Source organism: Diplodia seriata (assembly GCF_021436955.1).
Source record: "Diplodia seriata strain FDS-637 chromosome Unknown scaffold_8, whole genome shotgun sequence".
Taxonomy (NCBI): domain Eukaryota; kingdom Fungi; phylum Ascomycota; class Dothideomycetes; order Botryosphaeriales; family Botryosphaeriaceae; genus Diplodia; species Diplodia seriata.
Genome location: NW_027117315.1, coordinates 1,541,243 through 1,561,958, shown reverse-complemented (window position 1 = coordinate 1,561,958; position 20,716 = coordinate 1,541,243). Strand labels below are relative to the sequence as shown.

The 20,716-nt window shown below is 57.9% G+C and overlaps 5 protein-coding genes across 5 annotated transcripts; 1 reads left to right on the top strand and 4 right to left on the bottom strand.

The window, feature by feature from the left end:
* Window positions 1–820: 820 nt before the first annotated feature.
* PRN1 (RNA pol II transcription cofactor) lies at window positions 821–1,996 on the bottom strand (the record flags this gene model as incomplete). The annotated part of the gene is made up of 1 exon (XM_066779487.1): window positions 821–1,996. The coding sequence occupies one exon, from the start codon at window positions 1,994–1,996 to the stop codon at window positions 821–823; it is 1,176 nt and encodes a 391-aa protein (XP_066630291.1).
* A 543-nt stretch (window positions 1,997–2,539) lies between these two features.
* SLS55_008071 (uncharacterized protein) lies at window positions 2,540–6,730 on the bottom strand (the record flags this gene model as incomplete). The annotated part of the gene is made up of 1 exon (XM_066779486.1): window positions 2,540–6,730. The coding sequence occupies one exon, from the start codon at window positions 6,728–6,730 to the stop codon at window positions 2,540–2,542; it is 4,191 nt and encodes a 1,396-aa protein (XP_066630290.1).
* A 1,745-nt stretch (window positions 6,731–8,475) lies between these two features.
* TUB1_2 (alpha-tubulin) lies at window positions 8,476–10,216 on the bottom strand (the record flags this gene model as incomplete). The annotated part of the gene is made up of 7 exons (XM_066779485.1): window positions 8,476–8,945; window positions 8,996–9,499; window positions 9,549–9,620; window positions 9,672–9,759; window positions 9,816–9,966; window positions 10,024–10,082; window positions 10,205–10,216. The coding sequence occupies 7 exons, from the start codon at window positions 10,214–10,216 to the stop codon at window positions 8,476–8,478; spliced, it is 1,356 nt and encodes a 451-aa protein (XP_066630289.1).
* A 457-nt stretch (window positions 10,217–10,673) lies between these two features.
* SLS55_008069 (uncharacterized protein) lies at window positions 10,674–11,632 on the bottom strand (the record flags this gene model as incomplete). Its single annotated transcript, XM_066779484.1, has 3 exons — window positions 10,674–10,889; window positions 10,944–11,300; window positions 11,357–11,632. The coding sequence occupies 3 exons, from the start codon at window positions 11,630–11,632 to the stop codon at window positions 10,674–10,676; spliced, it is 849 nt and encodes a 282-aa protein (XP_066630288.1).
* A 4,453-nt stretch (window positions 11,633–16,085) lies between these two features.
* Window positions 16,086–19,031, top strand: SLS55_008068 (uncharacterized protein; the record flags this gene model as incomplete). Its single annotated transcript, XM_066779483.1, has 2 exons — window positions 16,086–16,715; window positions 16,773–19,031. The coding sequence occupies 2 exons, from the start codon at window positions 16,086–16,088 to the stop codon at window positions 19,029–19,031; spliced, it is 2,889 nt and encodes a 962-aa protein (XP_066630287.1).
* Between the last annotated feature and the right edge of the window lie 1,685 nt (window positions 19,032–20,716).

The following is a 20,716-nucleotide window of genomic DNA, read 5'->3' as shown; positions in this document are numbered from 1 at the left end:
TCCTGGTCATTGATTGGACTTGAGCAGTGATGAGTGCGAAGGATATCGATTAGGTGGTGCCGCAGGTGGTGGTATATATCACCGCCTGCTAGCAAACTACGCTAAGCCTAATCGAGTGAACACACACACAAACAACCCGCCTGTGGCCTCATATATGAGGCAGGCCTGCTGGGCTGCCGGTCAAGCAGCAACATCTCCCTTTTGGCTTATTATCGCTATTCCGACGTGGATACTGTGATGCTCGATAGCATTGAATGGTGCTCTTAGAGGTTGGACTTCTCTTGTCAGCACTGAGAGCGCCATTGTCAGATACCCTCAGCAGCCTCGGGCTTCGACTTCGTATTATCCGCTCTCACCGAGACCTTTACTACTAAGGAACGGCATTGTAACGTTTAGCGTCATTGATACAACACGCAAACCGCTAGGAGCTCTGGCTTCAATCAATGTGAACAACATCCCAAGGCTTCTAATAAGTAGTTGGCTCTAGAAAATAGATGCGTAGTTGAATATGTGTCTTCTGCTGGGCAGTGCATCAGACTGGACGCGGGGTTGGATCTGCTGGCATCCCTGTCAGTAATCCACCAGCTCGTGCTCGGACTGTCCAATCAGCTATAGTCAGGAGGTTGCCTTTACATTCGATGCCTGCCATCAGCTTCTTAGCCTCAAGATTCACGTCATTTGGCGAATATCAAGTCAAATTATGTGCAATTCGTTCAAATATATCTACAAGAATGACAAATCCGCAATGGGTATCACAATCCGCTACACAGCCCCCCTCTTTACATATCAACATCTGAGTGGCCCCCTCCACCGTCACTTTTTACATCATGCTCTTTCCAATCTCGCTCTGCCAGTCCTTGGCCCTCTCGAATCCGTTGGTGTGAGTGCTGTAGTCCATCATGGCCTGGTAGACCTCCTCCTGGCTGTTGACGACGAAGGGACCGTACTGCACGACCTTCTGGTCCAAGGGCAGACCGGCGACGATGATGAAGCGAGCCTCCTCGGTGGCATCGGCGGCGACGGAGGCGACGACACCGTCGCCCTGCTGCTCGAAGACGACGTTGTGGTAGGGGCCGACGGGGGCGGACTCCTTCTCGAGAATGGCGTCAGACAAGCCCTCGGCCGAGTCGACGCCGCCGTTGAGGAAGCGGGCGGTGCCGGACAGGGTGTAGGCAAAGGCGTTGAAGCCCCTGGGCAGGGCCTGGACGAGGCGGCCGCCGGGCTGGACGGTGACGTCGAGCAGCCAGACGGGGGTGTAGGCGAGCTCTTGGACGCTGTCGACGCCGTGGCTCTGGCCGGAGATGACCTTGACGTGGACCTTGGCGTCGTCGATGTCGACGAAGGGGATCTCGGAGGCGCGCAGGTCGCGGTAGCGCGGCTCGCAGGCCTTGAGCTTCGCGGGGAGGTCGACCCACAGCTGCAGGCCGACATTTGGCGAGCCGTCGGGGTTCTGGCGGGGCATCTCGGCGTGCATGATGCCGCGGCCGGCCGTCATGAATTGCAGGTCGCCCGCGTGGATGGTGCCGCGGTTGCCGGCAAAGTCCTCGTGGTCGACGCCGCCCTGCAGCAGGTAGGTGATGGTCTCCTGGCCGCGGTGGGGGTGGTCGGGGAAGCCGGCGCCGGGCGAGATGGTGAAGTGGTCGAGCATCAGGAAGGGCGAGAAGTTGCGTAGCTTGGGGGTGCCGATGCTGCGGCGCACGCGGGCCCCGGCGCCCTCGGCCTGCTCGCGGGCCAGGAAGAAGTTGGCGATCTTGCGGGGCTGCATGCTGGTCGCGTCCTTGCTGAGGGCGGGGTTCTCGGGCGGGACGACGGGCAGGCCGGGGAAGGCTTGGGAGGTGGACATGATGTTTGGTGCGCGCGGCTTGGCGAAGAGCTTGATGCGCTGGAAAAGGACGGCCGTTGTGGACTTGATGGTGGCGGTGTTGGTATCGAGCTGGTGGTAGCAGAGGGCGATTGCTGCGAGGCAGACGATGAGGCTTGAGAGTAGCAAGCGCATGGATGTGGGAGAGAGCAGTAGGATTTATAGGAGCAGCAGAAGAAGACGATGGAAAGGTCGCAATAGCGGCGGGGTATTTGTGAGGAGCGCCATGGGCCCTGCGTAATGCTTTGTGATTGATTAGCAGAGCTGTGGCGTGGCCGAGGAGAAAGCCACAGATGACAAAGCCATTGCAAATCAGCGCCCGCCAATCAGCGCCGCCCGGAAACAAAGCCCCCGTCGGATCGGATTAAACCCTCAACACCACGCCTCCCCTTTCTTAGGAGAGTGTCGAGCCTCTTCGCAATTCACAGCAAACTCAGATGGATCAAAGTCAAAATGATTAAAACTCCCGTCTCATTCCTTTTTCTCCACTACGTAGAAAAGAAAAGGCCGTCAAGCCACCATCAAATGTTCCCCAAACCACCACCCCTGACAAAACATCGTCCCCGAAAAGAGAAACAAAAGTAGAACGTCTAGTAATCCGTTAAAGCCATCATCTCTTCCCCTCTGTTTTCGAAATTATTCTTTCATACATGATGAATCCTCTCCCCTTTGAAGTGCTTAGACGGCAACCTGAAGACCGCCACCAACGGTGAAAGCCATAGGCGAGCAGTACGAAGCAACACCACCGACAAGCACCCACCTCATCTCCTCCTTCTCGAGAGTAGCAGGTCCCTCATCCGGGTCGCTGACAAGGAAGAACTTGGTGCTGTCGTCATCGACATTGCAGACGACCATGTAGAAGGCGTTGCCCTGCGAGTCGACGGCGACGACGATGCCACCGTTGGTCGTGGTGCTCGAGTCATCGACGGGCATCAGCGTGATGATGTCGGCGCTCTTGGGGATCTCGGTCGAGCCGGCGAGGCGGAAGCGGGACGCGCCCAGCTTGTCCATCTCGTCGGGGTGGTAGATGAAGACACGGTCCGAATCGTCCGAGACGACGACGTTGGAGTAGGCCGCGAAGTTGAGGCCCGCGTCGGCGTCGCCGACCGCCTGGAGGCCGAGCACGCCAGTGTCTTCGTCAGCCGACAGGTGCCACGCGCCCGTCGTGTCGGTCAGGGTGGTGTAGGTGAAGCCGTCAGTGTCGGTGTCAGCCTCGGCACCGGCAATGTTGAGGAGAGAGTCATTAGACAGCGCGCTGCCCTCATCATCGTCGGTGGACGTGGTCGAGGCCGAGGCATCCGAGGCGGTGCTCGTGGTGCTGGCAGTGTCATCAGTCGCCTGGCGCTTGGTCACGGTGCTGTCCGAGTTGGTGTCTGCGGAAGCATCGCTGCCCTCAGTCTGAGAGGCCGAAGACTCGGTCGACTCGTTGCTGTTAGCAGCAGTAGAGCTGTCAGTGTTGTCCGAGGACTGCTGGCTCGAAGAGTCCGTGGTGCTGCTGCTCGTGGAATCATTGGTGGCATCAGAAGTGCCCGTAGAGCCAGTGCTGGTCGAGTCTTCAGTCGAGCCAGAAGTAGCAGACTCATCAGTGGTAGTCGAGCCAGAGCTGGTGGAACCCTCAGTGGTAGAACCCTCAGTCGTCGAACCCTCAGTCGTCGAACCCTCGGTCGTCGAGCTCTCGGTGGTAGTCGAGCCGGAGTTGCTGGATCCCTCGGAAGTGGTAGAGCCAGAGCTGGTCGAGCCCTCCGTGGTTGTGGAGCCAGAGCTGGTCGAGCCCTCAGTAGTAGTCGAACCGGAGCTAGTCGAGCCCTCAGTCGAACCGGAGCTGGTCGAGCCACCGGTAGTGGAGCCCGAGGTAGCAGAGCCATCGGTAGTGGTCGAGCCGGAAGTGGAAGATCCGTCAGTGGTGGTCGAACCGGAAGTAGCAGAGCCGTCAGTGGTGGTCGAACCGGAAGTAACAGAACCGTCAGTGGTAGTCGAACCAGTGGTGGTCGAGCCAGTAGAGGTCGAGCCAGTAGAGGTAGAGCCAGTAGAGGTAGAGCCAGTAGAGCTGCCAGACAGCAGAACGCAGTCCGAGGCCAAAGCCTGAGTGTCGGCCTTCCAGATGGTCGACTGCGACAGGCCGAAGAAGTCCATGCTCAGCTCGTCACCGAGAGTCAGCGCATACGAAATACCATTGTTGCACTTGCCGGGGTTGACGTTGTCGTACTCGTACTTGGCGTTGGCGGCGACGTAAGGCTCGTTGGTGATGGAGATAAGCTTGCGGTACTTGAGCGGCGTGATCTCGAGGCCGACACCGACGGTCAGGGGCAGGCCGACGCGCGCGTCAGCCGTGATCTGGCCCGCGGCGGTGAACTTGGTCTTGAATTCGGGCTTGAAGTTCTTGATCGTGGTCTGGTCCTTGTTCACAATGTCCAGCTTAGCGTAGAAGTTGTTGATGGCAGCCTCGGCACCGACAAGGATCTGGCCCTGCGCCTTGATGTCGAGGGTGAGCGAGGCGTCCATGGCAATGACAGGGCCGACGGAGATGACGTTGGGGATGGAGAAGCCCGGAGCACCGTACGAGGCGATGTTCTTCTTGAACTTGTTGTTGTACGTGCCGTCGGCCGCGAGACCCAGGTAGAGACCGGCCTTGACGCTGCCATCGATGGTCACGCTACCCTTGTTGAAGCCGCCGCCAAGAAGAGAGAAACCCAGCTCGCCCGCAACATGTGCGTTGCCGGTGATGCCGCAGTCAACACAGTACACGTCAACGGTGCCGGTCAGCGCACCGCTCGCGGCGCCGTGGTAGATCTGGTACTGGTTGCCCCAGTACTTGGAGTCGACGGTGCTGCTGGGGGTGAGGTTGATTTTGAAGTTACCCTCGGGCTTGGCCGTGGTCAGGCTGTCGATCTTGTCGTTGATGAACTTGATTCCCGCCGAGACAGCGCCGTTGGTGTACTTGTCGGCAACCTTGATGGCCATGTTCTTGAGGTCGTCGATCTTCTTGTCAACCTTGTCAATGGCCTGCGAGATCGCCTTGGGAGCAATCTTCTTGATGAGAGACTTCAAGCTCCAGCGCTTGCGGACGATGGCGCTGGCGCGGGCAGCGGGGCTGCCGTAGGAGCGGCGGCGGAGAGCGGTCTCGGCAGAATCCTCGTAGTCGTAGTCATCCTCGGAGTAGTCGCCAAGGCCGGGGGCAAAGTCTTGCAGGCTGGAGCTGAAATCGCTGTCGAAGTCGTAGTAACCGAGCTTATCGTCGAGAATCTTGTCGAAGTCATCACCGCAGGGCGCAGTCGGGAAGCCCGAGATGGTGGCCTCAGGAGCAGCACCACAGGAAGACGACGAGCCAGACGAAGACGTGCTGCTACCGCCAGTCGAGTTGGTGTAGACAGAGCCACCGGTGGAGAGAGTAGAGTTGCCACCGAACGAAGTAGTGCCGTTGGCGGAGCTGTCAGCCGCAATAACGGTTCCCCACTTGACCTCAACATCACCGATTGCCTGCTCGATGGGGATTTCGGCGCAGTTCAACTTTGCGCTGTGGTTGCTCTCATCGAACGTTTCGCTGGTAACCAACCAGTAAGTGTGCTGGCCAACCGTTGCGTTCACACCAGCAACGCTGGAAGTGACACAGACCCATTGCTCGGTGCTTGCCCAAGCACGCTGAGCATACTGGAAGGACTCGGCGGTGGTGAAGTCAACCTCAAGGCCGCCGGAGACCACAACAAGTCTCGAGATGTACGCAGAGTTGTCAAGGATAACCGAGGGGTAGGTGAAGTTAGCCTTCATAAGAGCGAAGATCTGACCGTCGGTGCTGGAAGATCCAGTGCTTGAGTAGGTGCCATTGCTGTAAGAGCTACCAGTGCTGGAAGAGCTGCCACTGCTGGAAGAGCTGCTCCCACTGCTAGAAGAGCTACCATTGCTGGAAGAGCTGCCACTGCTGGAAGAGCTGCCACCGTTGGAAGCGCTGCTGCCACTGTTGGAAGAGCTGCTGCCACTGTTGGAAGAGCTGCTTCCACTGCTGGAAGAGCTGCCACTGTTGGAAGAGCTGCTGTCGGTGTTGGAAGAGCTGCTGCCACTGCTAGAGCTGCTAGCAGAGTTGGAAGAGCTACCACTGTTGGACGAGCTACCTTCGTTGAAGTAAAGAGAGCCTGTGTCCTTAGGGGCCAAGTGGGAAAGAACGGAGGCATCGTGGCCCGGCGGGGTGGCGGGCTGAAGGGTGGCGATAGGACCCGCAGTAGTTGTCCAGGAAGATTCGCCAAGAACGACATCGCCGGATCCAGACTGAACGTTGGACTTTGAAGAGCCACTGCTAGATGATCCAGACTGAACGTCGGACTTCGAGGAGCCGCCGATAGACGATCCAGAACCAGAGCCCGACGAAGAAGAGCCGGAGCCCGAGTTGGACTTGGATCCGGAGTTGTAGCTGGAGGAATCAGAGCCCGAGTTGAAGCCAGATCCTGAGCTGGAGGAGCCCGAGCCCGAGTTGTAGCTAGATCCCGAACCGGAAGAGCCCGAGCCCGAGTTGTAGCTAGATCCCGAGCCTGAAGAGCCCGAACCCGAGTTGTAGCTCGAGCCAGATCCCGACCCAGCAACCCCAGAGGAAGAGCCCTGGCTACCGCTACTACCGGCCAGGCAAGGCAGACCGGTGGTAATGACATAGGCTGTCTGGGTCTGAGTCGCAAGCGTAGTCTCGACCTTGGTCGTCAACGCCGTCCGGTAGATGGTGTCGATGACGGTGGTGTGGTAGACACCCGCGTCGGACTCCTGCTTGTTGTTGACCTGCTGGGCCTGGACGACAGCGGTGGAAGTCGAGTTTTGGTAGCGGGACAAGCTTGTAGCCGTGACGGCGCCGGCACCCGCGAGGGCGGCGAAGAGGAGGTTTCCGCGCATGATGAAAGTGAAAGTGAGCGTGGTATGCCCAAAGGGCAGATTATGGTATTAGGTTGTTGAGTAAAGACCGTAGTATGGTAAAGAATGACCAAACAATGGAAAAGAGAGGATCCCCGAAGGGAGAGAGAGAAGAGGACACTGAAGGAGTGAGTGTGCAGAGAAAAGGCCTGGCTAAAACGGATGCATCACGATATATAGTCGGTGGGCAAAGCCGTGAAGTGCTTCGGCGGCTGTCAGGAGAACAGGGCGTTGCGGATACGCCGATAGAGTAAAGCCACAGATAGTTTTGCCGATACATTGAGGCTGGGCCTGGTGGTCTATGGCGGAGGGGGTGGGCTGGATGGGGAGAGCTGAAAGGGCTGTGGCTGAGCTAACTAAACTGCGGCTGCCTCGTGGCTTTCTGCGGCGGTTCCTCCAAACAGCATGTCAGATGCAGTCGAACACATGTTGGAGATACCGCCCAAAGATGTAACGGGGATGACTGCTCTGGGGGCGTTGCTGGAACAGGCCTACATCCATCCATGTCACACATCTGCGAGGTGAAGGACATAGGGCTGTCTGAGAGCGTAGCCTCGTACTGCCTCGAAATTGGGTTTGTGTTAAGCTCCACCACGTGCTTAACCTTGTGTCAGATAGTCACTGGGAGGCGTTCGCAGCTGTCCTATCGTGAGCATCGCAGTTGCCGCAACGGGTAACTGTCTCTGTCCACGGGCCCCCTTCTGCGCCGTGCACTCATCTTTTCTCCACAAAGGGGACGGAAAGGTCCGGTGGCTCAACTTCGCTGCCAGAAGGCTGTCCAACAGAGGAGCGGAAAGCATGCGCCAAGAGGGTCTGGAATAGGCACCGGCCGATGGCGCCCGTACGCGAGACTGTGCGGCGCGGTTTGCGCTCCGCGCACGCCTTTGGCGCTGGCTTTGGTCTGGCCTGGCACAGAACATCGACCACGGCTCGTTGAAATTCTCTCGGGGTCGCCGTCAAATGGGATGAGAGCGGAGCGTTTCGGTGTCGAGGCGTCGGCAGGTGCGGAGAGGAAGGAGCCTCTGAACGGCGCTTGTTGTTGTTGTTGCCGTTGACCCCTGATCAGGCAGCCGCGCCACGCACGTGACTTTGTTCCTCAATGACTTCCATTGCACTACTGTTGGGATCTCCCGCACCGCAGCTCGCTTCTCATGAACTGCCGGTGGCAAGCCCCCTTGGTGCTGATTTGTCGTCTCGAAAGACACAAAGCCGTACCGCGGCTGGGTTGTCGTCGCGCGATGCTTAGTGTACCAGGGACCGGGTGCTTAGCCTCACCCCTCGCAATAATAATAAGACCTTTCCGGCTCTCGCCAGAACTGCCGCTGCCGAAACCGGCCATCCTGCCGAGATAGAACACCATGGAGAAGTGCCAGCCAATAGGAGAACTGCCGTTCGTAGTCAGAAGCATCAATGCAGGGGAAGGAATCCCCGCGTCCAATCGGCCATGGAAGATCTGCTCCGCCTAGCCCATGTGGATCACGACCGGACGGAAGGATACTGTGGAGGACCGTTGAAGCCGCCCAATCACCGCGGCGGCGCGTCCACATCTCTTATAGAATCAAAAAAACCAATTGTACTAAAGAGGCTATCGAAAAGCGTAGTTACACCATGCTTCCTGCATAATCTTCCCTTATTTTCAAGCCCAGGGGAACTCCCAACGAGCGAAGGGTCCAACAAAGTAGGATTACCCAACCTTTACGTGCGCCAAAATCCACCTCTGAGTACGTCTAGTACTCGGCCTCCTCGAGATCACCCTCGTCCAGCGCATCGCTGGCAACCTCTTCGTAGTCCTTCTCGAGAGCCGCGAGATCCTCGCGAGCCTCGGAGAACTCACCTTCCTCCATACCCTCACCGACGTACCAGTGGACGAAAGCACGCTTGGAGTACATGAGATCGAACTTGTGGTCGAGACGGCTCCAAGCCTCGGCAATGGCTGTGGTGTTGGAGAGCATGGACACGCAGCGGTCGACGGCAGCGAGCTCGCCGCCGGGGACGCGCTGGGGCTTCTGGTAGTTGATACCAATCTTGAAACCAGTAGGGCACCATTCGACGAGGTTGAACGAAGCCTTGGCCTTGAGCGCGGCAACGGCCTGGTTGCACTCGCGGGGGACGACGTCGCCACGGTACAGGAGCGCGACGGCCATGTACTTGCCGTTGCGGGGGTCGCAGACGACCATCTGGTTGTTGGGCTCGAAGCCTTCACAAATCAGCATCACACCCGGACCCAGGAACACTGTCGCCACTTACACTGGAAGGTAAGGTCGTTGACCTTGAAGCTCTCGTGGGAGCTCTTCGAGGCCGAGATGACCGGGGCGTAGCTGATAAGCGGGTAGTGGATACGGGGGTAGGGGACCAGGTTGGTCTGGAACTCGTTCAAGTCGACGTTGAGAGCTCCGTCGAAGCGCAGGGACGAGGTGATGGAGCTGACGACCTGGGCGATGAGGCGGTTGAGGTGCTCATAGCTGGGACGGGGGATGTCCAGGTTGCGACGGCAGATGTCGTAGACGGCCTCGTTGTCGACAAGGAAGGTGCAGTCCGAGTTCTCGATGGTGCTGTGGGTGGACAGAACAGCGTTGTAGGGCTCGACGACGGCGGTGGAGACGCGCGGCGCCGGGTAGACGGCGAACTCGAGCTTGGACTTCTTGCCGTAGTCGGTGGAGAGGCGCTCCAGGAGAAGGGCACCGAAACCAGAGCCGGTGCCACCACCGAAGGAGTGGAAGATCAAGAAGCCCTGGAGGGAGGAGCAGTTGTCTGGGATATCGTCAGTGGCATTCGGCAGGATGTCGTGGAGATGACGCACCTGCGACACGGCGGACACGGTCGATGACGTTGTCGACGAGCTCCTTGCCAATGGTGTAGTGACCACGGGCATCTGCATCGCATTAGCTTCAGCTGCGGCAGCTGCCAGACGCCGTCAACCCACAGTTGTTGGCGGCATCCTCCTTGCCGCTGATCAAGAGCTCGGGGTGGAAGAGCTGCCTGTAGTCGCCGGTGCGGATCTCGTCGACGGGCTGGCAACGCATCAGCACATTATCCCTTTGTCACCCATCGGCAGCGCTGTTCTTACAGAGGGGTCGAGATCGACGAAGATGGAGCGCGGGACGTATTTGCCGCCGCTGGTCTCGGTGAAGAAGGTCTCGAAGGACCCGCCCTCGGTGTCGGCCTGGCTCTCAGGGTCGGCGCGACCATCGGCCTTCAGGCCGTGCTCCAGGAGGTAGCTGGCGCGACAGTGTCAGCGGCAAAGAGCCTCGTATAGATGGAATTGGAGGTCGTACAGCTCCCAGGCGCTGTTGCCGAGCTGGATGCCAGCCTGGCCGATGTGGATGTGGCAGACCTGCGCGTCGAGACACGTTAGCTGGACCGCGCAGATCAGGGGGAGGCAGCTTGGCGGCGGCGGCGTAGGTCGACGAGGCGGATTTGGGCATTGGCGAGGTCGCGTCGGACGGGCGAACGTACTTCTCCCCTCATGATTGCTGGTGTCCGGGTATCTCAGGTGGTGGTGGGCAGGAGTAATTCAGATGCTGGGGAAAGGCAGCGGTGAGCGAAGCGGTTTTGGTGTTGACAGCGAAATAGCGGGGCAGGCCAAAATAAAGGCGTGCATGGATGTGCGCCGCGCACCAATCATGCGCCGTTCTCCGCCTGCCGCTATCCCCGTCGCGTTACCTCCCCCCAGGAACCGCCAACGACGCGCTTGCCTGTACGCCCGCACCCGCTGCCGCACTCACGTTCGCACGTGCACAAGATGACCACACAAAGTACCATGGAATCCATTATTAGCCTCTGCTCTCTGAATCCTCTATCTACCCCATATACCTTTGGAAGATGCTTGGTAACCGTGCTCTCGCCCGCTGATCCCTATCTCATAGCATCATTTGCAAACGCGTCTGCCCCTTCATCTGTTGGTCTGGCCTCTTGTGCACCAAGTCTAGGCACCATCAGCGGCGCGGCTCGCCTGGACATCCGTGTCGGCTGGAACACAAGGCTCCGCATCGCCGGCGACCTTGGTCTTCTCGCCAGGCTTGTCCGCCTTCGCCTCGTCAGGCTTAGCACCCTTCTCGTGCTTTGCAGCCTCCTTCTGGACCTGCGCAGTGAGGCTGCCCTTCTCCGTGGCACCATGGGCGCGCGTATCGACACTACGCATCTGGACGAGAATCAGTGGCTATATCCTAGGCGTCTGAACAGGGCGATGGCTTACCGTGTTCGCATCTTGTTTGGTGATATCCTCTGGGTGCTTCTCGAGCTTGTCCTTCATCTCCTCAGCGACAGCATTGAAGGTGTGCTCACGGGCGGCAGGAGACTGGTCAGCCGCGACGATGCTCTGACGGCGGCCACGACCACCAGGAACCAGCTTCTCGAATGAGACCCCCTCTTGAGCGGGGTTGTCGTTGGCAGCAGCAGCGCGCTGCATGGTAGCCGAGATACTATCTTTGGGCGGGAGGTGGCCAAGAACCTTGTGTTCCGCGCTCAAGACCTTTTTGGCGTCATCGGCGGTAATGCTGGCCGGATCCTCGTCGAGCTTCTTCTGAGCGGCATCGACGGTCTTGTGCAAGATCTGCTTCAGTGTCAGCGAAATTTGCACGAGGGCAGGCTCGGAGATTGCAGACTTACCTCAACCTTGTCACTCATTGACTGAACCTGGGCAGCAGCACTACCCGGAGGAGGGCGGAAGCCCAGGGCCTTGTGCTCAGCACTCTGGACGCGAGCAGCGTCGTCGGGGGTAACATGCTCAGGCTCTTCCTTCAGCTTGGCAACTCCTTCGGCGACGGTCTTCTCGAAGCTTTCGCCAAAGGCCTTAGCTTCAGTCGAAAGCGCGGGAGCGTTCTCCTTGGTTGCCGTGGTGGCCTCGTGCGAGACCGGGACGCCGTTGTCGGGCTGAGCGCTCATGATTGCGGTGGTTCAAAGACGCGTGATGTTCCGTGAGGGTTGATGGAAGGAGCTTTGGAGTTGTAGAAGTGGAAATGGAAGTGGAGAGGAGGGAGTTTGGGTTTCGTTTGCGGCCGGAGCAGTATTTGAGGGCTTGACGCGCCAGTGGCGGAACGGCGCTGCGGGTGGAAGGCGCGAAACCGCGGGAAAGTGCACCCCGGCGCTCTGCACCTTCCCTCCGCATTCACTTCACCAACACTACTGCTGCCAGGCGTGTAGAGTTGAAGCAAACATCCAGACCCATATGCACCGGACGCGGACGAGATCAAGAGCCCGCCGGCTCCTTCAACTCTTCACGTCTGCTGAGCAGTAATAGTGACCCAGAGTATTTCCTTACAAGTCGCCCATTCGCCATGGTCCGCAACAGCGGCGGCTGTATTGACTGCACAACGGGTTGCAAAAGGATGATGACCAGCTACACCTGTCTCGCAGAGATATGTGCGAACCGTGTAATCCTACGCCTGGGAATTTTTGCAAGTTTAAGATTTACATCTACGTCCAGATAGATGCTTCAATTGCCCACGTATAACGAACATAGCGTCCTCGACAAGACCATGAGGCTCAAGTCTTGTCTATCTGCTGCGACAACTTTCAGCATCTGCAAGAATATCAAAACTTATAACAAGATGCCTTCTGCGCACTATTTCAAACAAAGAACGAACGGGAATTTGGTGCGCCGCGCGCGAGAAGAGTGCTCTATCGAGCGCGCTTCGGGGCAGATTAGAATTAACCATCTTGCTAAAGAACGCTACACGCTTTGAGACAGCGTAGAACACTTCTCCAAGTACCCAAGCTTACTTCAGTACTATAACAGGTTAAAGGAGATTGAAGTTTGAGAGTTCTAAGCTCCGCGCCGAGGACGCCACACTCTTCCTACTTGGGTATCTAATTCTAATTTCTGGACGGACTTTTGCGCGTTTAAGACTTACCTTCGTCCGGACCTTTGATTCTGCTCCTCAATGTAAATTACCGGCGGGAGGACTTGCTTGGTGCTTAGAGGGGGACTCGATACTTGAGGAGCGAACGTGTGCTGTAAGGCGGCCCAGTGATTGGAGGAGGGACTGAATTACTACAGGATGTCTCACCTTCAAGCTAATTAGCAGCGAGTTGCCAAAATGGGTAATGTTGAAGCACGTCAGCAGCTCGCTCAGCATGAAAATACAACCTTCCCCTCTACATTCCATTCGCCTTCATCCCCACCACAGCTCCTACCATTATCGCTCTATCAACTCCTCGCGTATGTCATACGCCAGCTCATCACATCTGGACCACTCCACACGCGCCGAATTAGTTGGGTGTGGAGGGCTAGCAGATACCCCTACGCGAGTAAAAGCAGCGATAGCTTGACATTCGAAGTGAAGAAGAAATGGGAAAGAGCTTGATTGCTTCACGCGCTAACGCCAGTCCAATAATTACTTGCCTGCCTGCAGTCAGCCGCATTGCCACGTCTGCATTGCATGCAGGTCACAGACCATATTGATCTACATTTACAAGGGCAGCACGTCCCTACGTCATCATCACATGGCGGATTAGTCCCGCAGTTCCATACATGCTCCTCTCGTCAGCGGTAGACGGAACTATAATTTGTTCGTGGGAGGCAGCGATGGACATAGTCCGGACCACAAAGAGAAGAAAACGAAGGAGGTGAAGGGAAGGACAATACGGTATCAAAGGCCAAGGTGGGTTGGCAACATAGAACCTATCGACTTCCGCGGAAGAGCCTTACTCAAACAGCTGTCAGAGTGGTATGACGATGTCATTGTTTGATACCTGGCAGCCGAGACAGGCTGAGCTGGATAGCGGGGAGCCTCTGTCCACAGACCCTCACGTAAATTTCGAGAAGGGCAAGCACTACCGTTGCGACCAAACCTCCAGGCATGGGACGAGCAGATTAGAGAAGGGGCGAGACGAGGCAAGATGGCAACCAAGTGGCAGTATGCAAATGCCAGACAAACAGCGCCGTCCCGAACAACGACAACCACTCAGAGATCAGCAGCATACCTGTGTCTTTCACCATCAGCCGCAGCTTTCCACCACCAACATCACATGCACCGTAATCATCTGGTTGGGCGAGTACAGGCACCGCTCCTAGCTGGCGTTGGATGGAAACGTGCTGCACCTCGCTGAGGAGCGTGAGCAGTGCTAACTCGGTACGTGGCCACGGAAATCGGATTTATGCAACTCGTACAGAGGGTTCCTCAGCCGAAGGCTAGCGCAACGTTACAGGTCCTGCGAACAAGGGGCTTTGGTAGTAGTCCAGTGATGTGATAGGTCAGACCCGCGTCGATTCATTCAAAAAGACAAAAGAAAAAAAAAATCCGCGCCCTTCTGTACACCCCGAGAGCGTGTTGTGGACCTCGCAACTCGCACCGCAACGTACTGCCTGTGCGCCTTCAGCTGGGACAGTTTTCCCGCTCTGGAGGCTGCATGACTCGGATCTCGGATGATCAATGCCAGACCCAAGGCGCGGGTGAAAGGAACCAGTTCTGTCGTGCAGCCGTCGATGTTGTAAACAGAACCTGCTGTCTCCTACGTGAAGCAGATGCGTGGCATCATCAGCAAAGAAAGAAAAGTCAACCAAATAGGTGGACGATCCGCGACTTTGTGATGCACGTGAGGTGTGCTCCGACGATCGTCTCGCAATTCACAGGTGGTGGACCGCAATCACAACGGGCTTCGCCGTTGTTCATGGAGCAGCAGCAGGGGCACGGTGGTGGTACGCGTTCCGAGCAAGAGGTCAGCGGGTGATCGCCAGTTCAAGAATCCTCAGCTTGGGAACGCGCAACGTCATTGAAATCTTCAAGCGCCCGCAGTGGAGAGATGGGCCAGCTCGAAACGTCAAAGGAATCCTGCTGAAGTAACCGCGCAGCAGCGGTGAGGGCATTCCGCCATTGTTTGTCCAAATGCCGCCCCATCGAGTGGATATGGCGAGTGCAGGGATGACGAGATCGGCCTCGCAGTGGCCCGGCTCAGGAATGATCGCTCGGGGATGGTGCTGATAGAGTCGCGCACCGGGGGAGTCCTCCGCGATTCGCCCATCCTCACCGCCGGAGGGGCCCTCACAAGACACAGGCGAGATGAGGGCGGGTGGGATGCCTTTCACGAGCGAGCTCCAGGCGGGCGGCTGTACCGGGCGACGGGGCGGCGCAAGGGCCTGTCCACCGCTGCAGAGGCACCGCAAAAATGCCGGTACGCGAGGCTGGGAGCACAATGGACCAGGTGGAAACGCAATCCCAGAAACGACGCGCAGCCGGAGTTGAGGCAGGGCAGCGGACGCCTATCTGGCGCGCAGCACTCCGTTATCTATTGCACCAGCGCGGCGGTAGGCTGCGGCGCCGCCGCAGGGCGTTGCTTGGAGGATGGTCCCTGAAATTTTGGAGCCAGCCGCAGCTAGCAGAAAGCTATCGCGGGTGGAAGACGCCGCGGCGGCTGTTGTGGCGCGCGCCGGAGGTGAGGTGCCGTATGCGGCAGCATGTGGCAGTCTCGCGGGGATCAGCAGAGGTGCGGAGGCAGGGCCTTTCAGGGGCAGGTGCGTGGTGATGCTCGCAGGCCAAGCACTTCGCGAGCCCAGAGCAGCGCGCGGCCCAACGGCTGCGCAGCGCTGACATGGCTGGCAACGTCGAGCAGGCTGCGATGGCCCTGCATGGCCACCAAGGAACGCCGGCGAGATGAAACGAGCGCACCAGCAGCCACCAGCGCCCGCTCCGCGCGCCCTGACTAAATCTGCGGTTGAGGCGACGGGGATCCGCCACCTCGGGCGCGGGCAGGACGAGGCAGGACGGCTGTGTGCGTTCTCGACCTCACCTCCAAAAATTTGCGCGAAAAGCAGCCGGCGCGACACGACGGGCGGCTGTGGCTCCCCTGCAGCGTGCAGCGGCGGCGCGCGGGTTGCCCCTTCGCGGCTTCCGTCTGGCAGGCTCTTCAGGCGCCCGGCTGGGTGGCGCGGCCACCGTGGGCGCCACAGACGTCGGCCGGCTCGCGACTTTCTGCGCTGCGCGACTGCTCTCAACAGCCTCGACTTGGCGACCCACAATTGGCTTATTTTCAGACGCCCAAAACCGGAGTGATTCGCGGCGTGCCCATGCCTGGAGTCGCGTCCACCGGGCCCACCGGCTCCGGAATCAATCGTCATCCCAGATCGCTGGCCTCAGCGCCTGGTGTGCCCAGCCGCCGTATCTCTCGATCGTCCCGTTGTGCTACCCGCAATAAAACACACTTTCCCTCCTGCTCGCCGCCCATTGCTCTCGTCTTGCCCGCTCTCGTATCGCCCTTCTTTTAATTGCGCAACCGCACTCGCTACCCCACCCGCCATCGTCGATGCTCGCCCGGCGCTGCCACTGAGCGTGCAGATAACCTCGCGATCCCCCGCGAAAATCAGTGGAGCCCATCTTTTGGAAGCCTCACCTCAGCAGCCATGACGACCCCCGTGGACGAGAAGGCCGAGCCTCGCTACTACCACCCGCACGCGTCCGACGAAGAGGACCACACTGTCATTGGCGAAGATTCCACCAGGAACAACTCCGACCAGGACCATCGCTATGTCGACCCGCTCGACACCACCCACCTCTCCGTGCACAACGACCCCAGCTTCCTTCGCGCCCCGAGCGGCATCACCTCGCCGTCGGCCTCGCGCGAGCAGGCAAGCCGTCTGGACGATGACCTGCAGATGCTGCAGATCGAGAGGCAGATCTCCGCCGTAGAGGAGGCCAAGAGCACTGATGGCCGCTCCATGCACCGCTCCCGCTCGCGCCACCAGGAGCCCGTCGACGAGTTCGATGCTGCAACCGAACCAATCCACGCCCAGGCCTCCATGTACAAGCCCCCGGAGAACCCGACCACCACTTTTGCCAAGTTCTTCAAGAAGGTCCACAACTCGAGCTGGGTGATTCGATACCTCACCTACATCGTCCCCGTCGTGTGCATCATCCTCATCCCCCTTCTCCTCGGAGCTCTCCTCTTCACTGAGACGGCCGTTGGCGGCGTAGAACTCGTTTGGTTCTGCATCTGGCTTGAGATTGTCTGGTTGACTCTATGGGCTGGCAGAGTAAGCTTTCCCGTGACGCCTTTCGTTCTCGCCAACTTGAGCTGACATTACTCTCAGGTCCTTGCCAAGTGCCTTCCGTGGCCCATTGGACTCGCTGCCAGTTTGTTTACGAACAATGGAAAGAAATGGCGCGACATGGGCAAGCAGCTCGAGCTTCCGGCCACCCTGTTCTTCTGGTGGCTGGCCATAATTATTTCTTTTTATCCGACTATGACTTACCACCACATTAATGGCAACAGGGGCGTCAAGGGCTGGGAGAAAACCATGTACAAGGTCTTGGTGTCCATTTTCATCGGCTTCACCCTCAATTTCGTTGAGAAGATCATCATCCAGCTCATCGCCATCAGCTTCCACTTGCGCACCTACCAAGACCGAATTGAGTTGAACAAGTTCCAGATCGGAAGCTTGGTCAAGCTCTACACGTTTTCCAAGGACAAGCTTACCATGGAAGATTCTGAGTTCGAGCAACGCGAAGCCGGTCTTGGTTCAGGGGCTCGTACGCCCGGCATGTTCGTCAAAGAGGCACAGAAGAACACGAAGCAGGCCATCACGAAATTTGGAGACGTTGCTGGAAAGATCGCGGCTGACTTCACCGGACGTGCCACGCAACGAAGCAACCACCCTCACCAGGTCGTTTTGGCGTTGCTAAGCACTACCAGCGGCAGCCAGGTTCTTGCTCGTCGTCTGTACCGCACTTTCGCCCGCGACGACACGGAGACGGTCCACCCCGATGACCTGAGCAGTGCTTTCGACAACGACGATGAGGCCAATGCGGCGTTCTCCATGTTCGATAAGGACATGAACGGCGATATCTCCATGGAAGAGCTCGAGGCTGTCTGCGTGGAGATTGGTCGTGAACGCAAAGCTATCACTGCCTCCCTCAAGGATCTCGACTCGGTCATTTCCAAGCTCGACGACGTGCTGATGTTCATCGTTGCTGTCATCACTATCCTGGTCTTCATTTCTCTCATCTCCTCCTCTGCCAGCAGTGTTATTACCAACGCTGGCTCCGCCGTTCTGGCCTTGTCTTGGCTCTTTTCTGCCACCGCCCAAGAATTCCTGCAGTCCATCGTCTTCGTCTTCGTCAAGCATCCGTTCGATGTCGGTGACCGAGTGAGCGTCTACGGTAACACTGGCGCCACAGGTCTGGGCGATGACTACTTTGTCAAGGAAATCGCCCTCCTCTACACGGAGTTCAAGAAGATGGAAGGTCACGTCGTCCAAGCGCCCAACAGCTACTTGAACAGCCTGTTCATCCTCAACCAGAGGCGCTCCGGTGGCTTGGCCGAGGCTGTGCCTATCATCATCAAGTTCGGTACCACCCTTGAGCAAATCGAACTGCTCCGCACAAGGCTGCTGGAATTCGTGCGTTCGGAGAAGCGTGAATATCAAGGCAACATTCTCACGGAACTTCGCGAAGTCAGCGAAGCTCACTCGCTCACGCTCAACGTCGTCTTCTTTTACAAGTCGAACTGGCAGAACGAGCTGCTGCGTCTACAGCGCCGCAACAAGTTCATCTGCGCGATGATGGTGTGTATGCAGGATCTCGGCATTGAAGGTCCTCGTATGCGCTTCCCTGGCCAGAAGGAGTCCTTCCCCGTCTATCTCCAGCAGATTCCTCATCAGGCGACTCCTGGTACGGGCCACGGTGGCAACCCAGACAACCCGACCGGCATTATTGAGCGCCCCAACACCGCCAGGAGCAACACATCGAATCCCAATGATCCTCCCTTCGTCTCTCCCGAATCCCCGACCAGTGCTCAGGCACGCCGGCCCTCACATTCGATTCTCCGCACCAGGCCTCGTGGCGAATCTCTTGCGGCTATGGGCAGGCGTGTTGATTTTTCGCTCGGCATGAAGGACATCTCATCTGGTGATTTGACCGGAGACATTTTCGAGGATAGGAAGCCCATGCTTCCCGTGCGAGTCACGTCGCCTGGCGACTCGCACCGTGGTTCCCAAGACTCTCGTCCTCGGCCTTCTCATGACACGGGTCGATCGACTGGACACGACTCGGATCTCGCTCGAATCCCCACGGACAGTTCGGCCGCACGCAGCCGGACCAGCCACCGCAACCGTTTCTTCTCGCGTGGAAAGGGACCGGCGGATCTGGAAGGCGGCCTTGCCATGCACGACATCCCTGAGACAGCGGAGCGCATTGATCCGCGCAGCGGGACCATCAGCCCTGCAGCATGGCGGGCGAGCCATGAAGAGAGCAGAACACCCACCGCCTCAGGCGCCCTGGATGGCGCCGAAGGACGCTTTGCTCCTCCACAAAGGAGTATGACCGAGAACATCGGCTTAAAGCACAAGTAGCGGTTTACGGCCTAATTAGAACTTAGACTTGCGTTCCATTTTTTGAGTTTCGGCCGGCTTCGTCCGGAATAGATTGAGTGTTCCCAGCGAGCGAAAGGTCGGATTCATTCATTTTCACGCCATACGCCAGGAAAGAAAATTCTTAGAGAGCGTTAGACCGCCAGCCAACCAGGCTTGTTTCATGTAATTACTCATTTTTCTCGTTTTCATTTGGGCGGCGGACCAGGATAGCAGTCCGCCGTAAGGATGGGAAGGACGGTTATTGCTTTGGCCTCCATGGGTTCTGTCTTGTATTCATACCACAAAGCAAAGCATACACACGAGCGACGAATCTCGTTTTTCGATACTTCTGCGGCCAGGATCTGCGCGTGTCAAGCGAGACCGTGAAACAGATTACTAGCAGGTCTTCATTTGACTCGTTCTTCAGGCATCCCACTCTTGCATGTGATCACGGAGTGGTCCTCGCCAGACCAAGCCACCTCCCCTTACTGACCTCGTCTCTCCACTTTTCGTGTGATGGCCCAGGTGGATCAACCGTCGCGTCTTCCAACGGTTCTAGAACACGCGGCATGTTCTAGAACTCGGCAGTGCGCACGACCGATGTGAGGGCAGAGGTGTTTCTGATCTCGGGCTTGTTATCCGGAGGACGTCGTTTCAGGACGATGGTACAAGCGAAGACAGAGGAAGCGACCGTCTTATGCTTGCTTCTGCTGTCCCACCTTCCCCACTTCTGCACTTACTTGCAATTTTTCCATCCCCCCCACCATTCCTCCCGTCCCGCCCGTGCCTAGCCGCTGCTATCTATGTATCGGTCGCACAAGTACAATTGTTTTCTGCGCTTGCTTATCAACGAACTCCAATCAGCAACGGCAAAGCGCATGCGGAGTCCGCATGCGGCTCGTCCCCTCCCGAGTTTGCACCAACCAGCGACGGGTCCTTGGTCGGCTGTGTGGTTATGGTGAGAGTGGTGGGGGGTGAGCAGGAGACTGAGAGCGATGCGGGGATAGCGATGGCTGACGGTATAGGGTGGGATTCAGCACGTATGTAGTAGTGCTATGGTGCATGGATTTCTACTCTATGCTTTTTTCTCCTGCTCTCAGTCCGCCTGTGCTTCGCTCTTCAATCATCCGGGTCACGCTGCGCTCGCGGTGACGTGACACATCTCCTGAGCTTCTACCGTTTGCTTCTTTCAGTGTAGCATTTCTTGCCGACGGCGCTACTGCTGTGCAACAAGTGCTGGGCGAACGAACGAACAGCAACCTTTGTCTTCGACCTTGCCTCTTCTCGAACGGAGACGGAGAGGGATCACGCGTACCCCGAATCACCGTCACCGCCAAAGGTAGGGGAAAGAACGATGACGCCGTCATCGAATCTGCACGAGGCGGCACTGAGGGAGGCCCCAGCGGCGGATGGGGAGAAGCAACAGCAGCATGTTTCGTCATCCTGGGACGCGGATCGGGAGGTGGTGGTGGGGTCGACGGCAGTGTTCATCGACAAGGCGGCTGAGAGGTCTTACGGTGAGTCTTTTCTCGTTTCAGTAGACCATTGACGTGTTTTACTGATTGTGATGTAGTACGGAAGCTGGACTTTTACCTCCTGCCGATGATGAGTCTGGTCTGTACGCCTCTTGGCCCCGGTAGCTGGTTTCAGGTCACTGACTGATGCGAGGCGGGCTGCAGATGTAC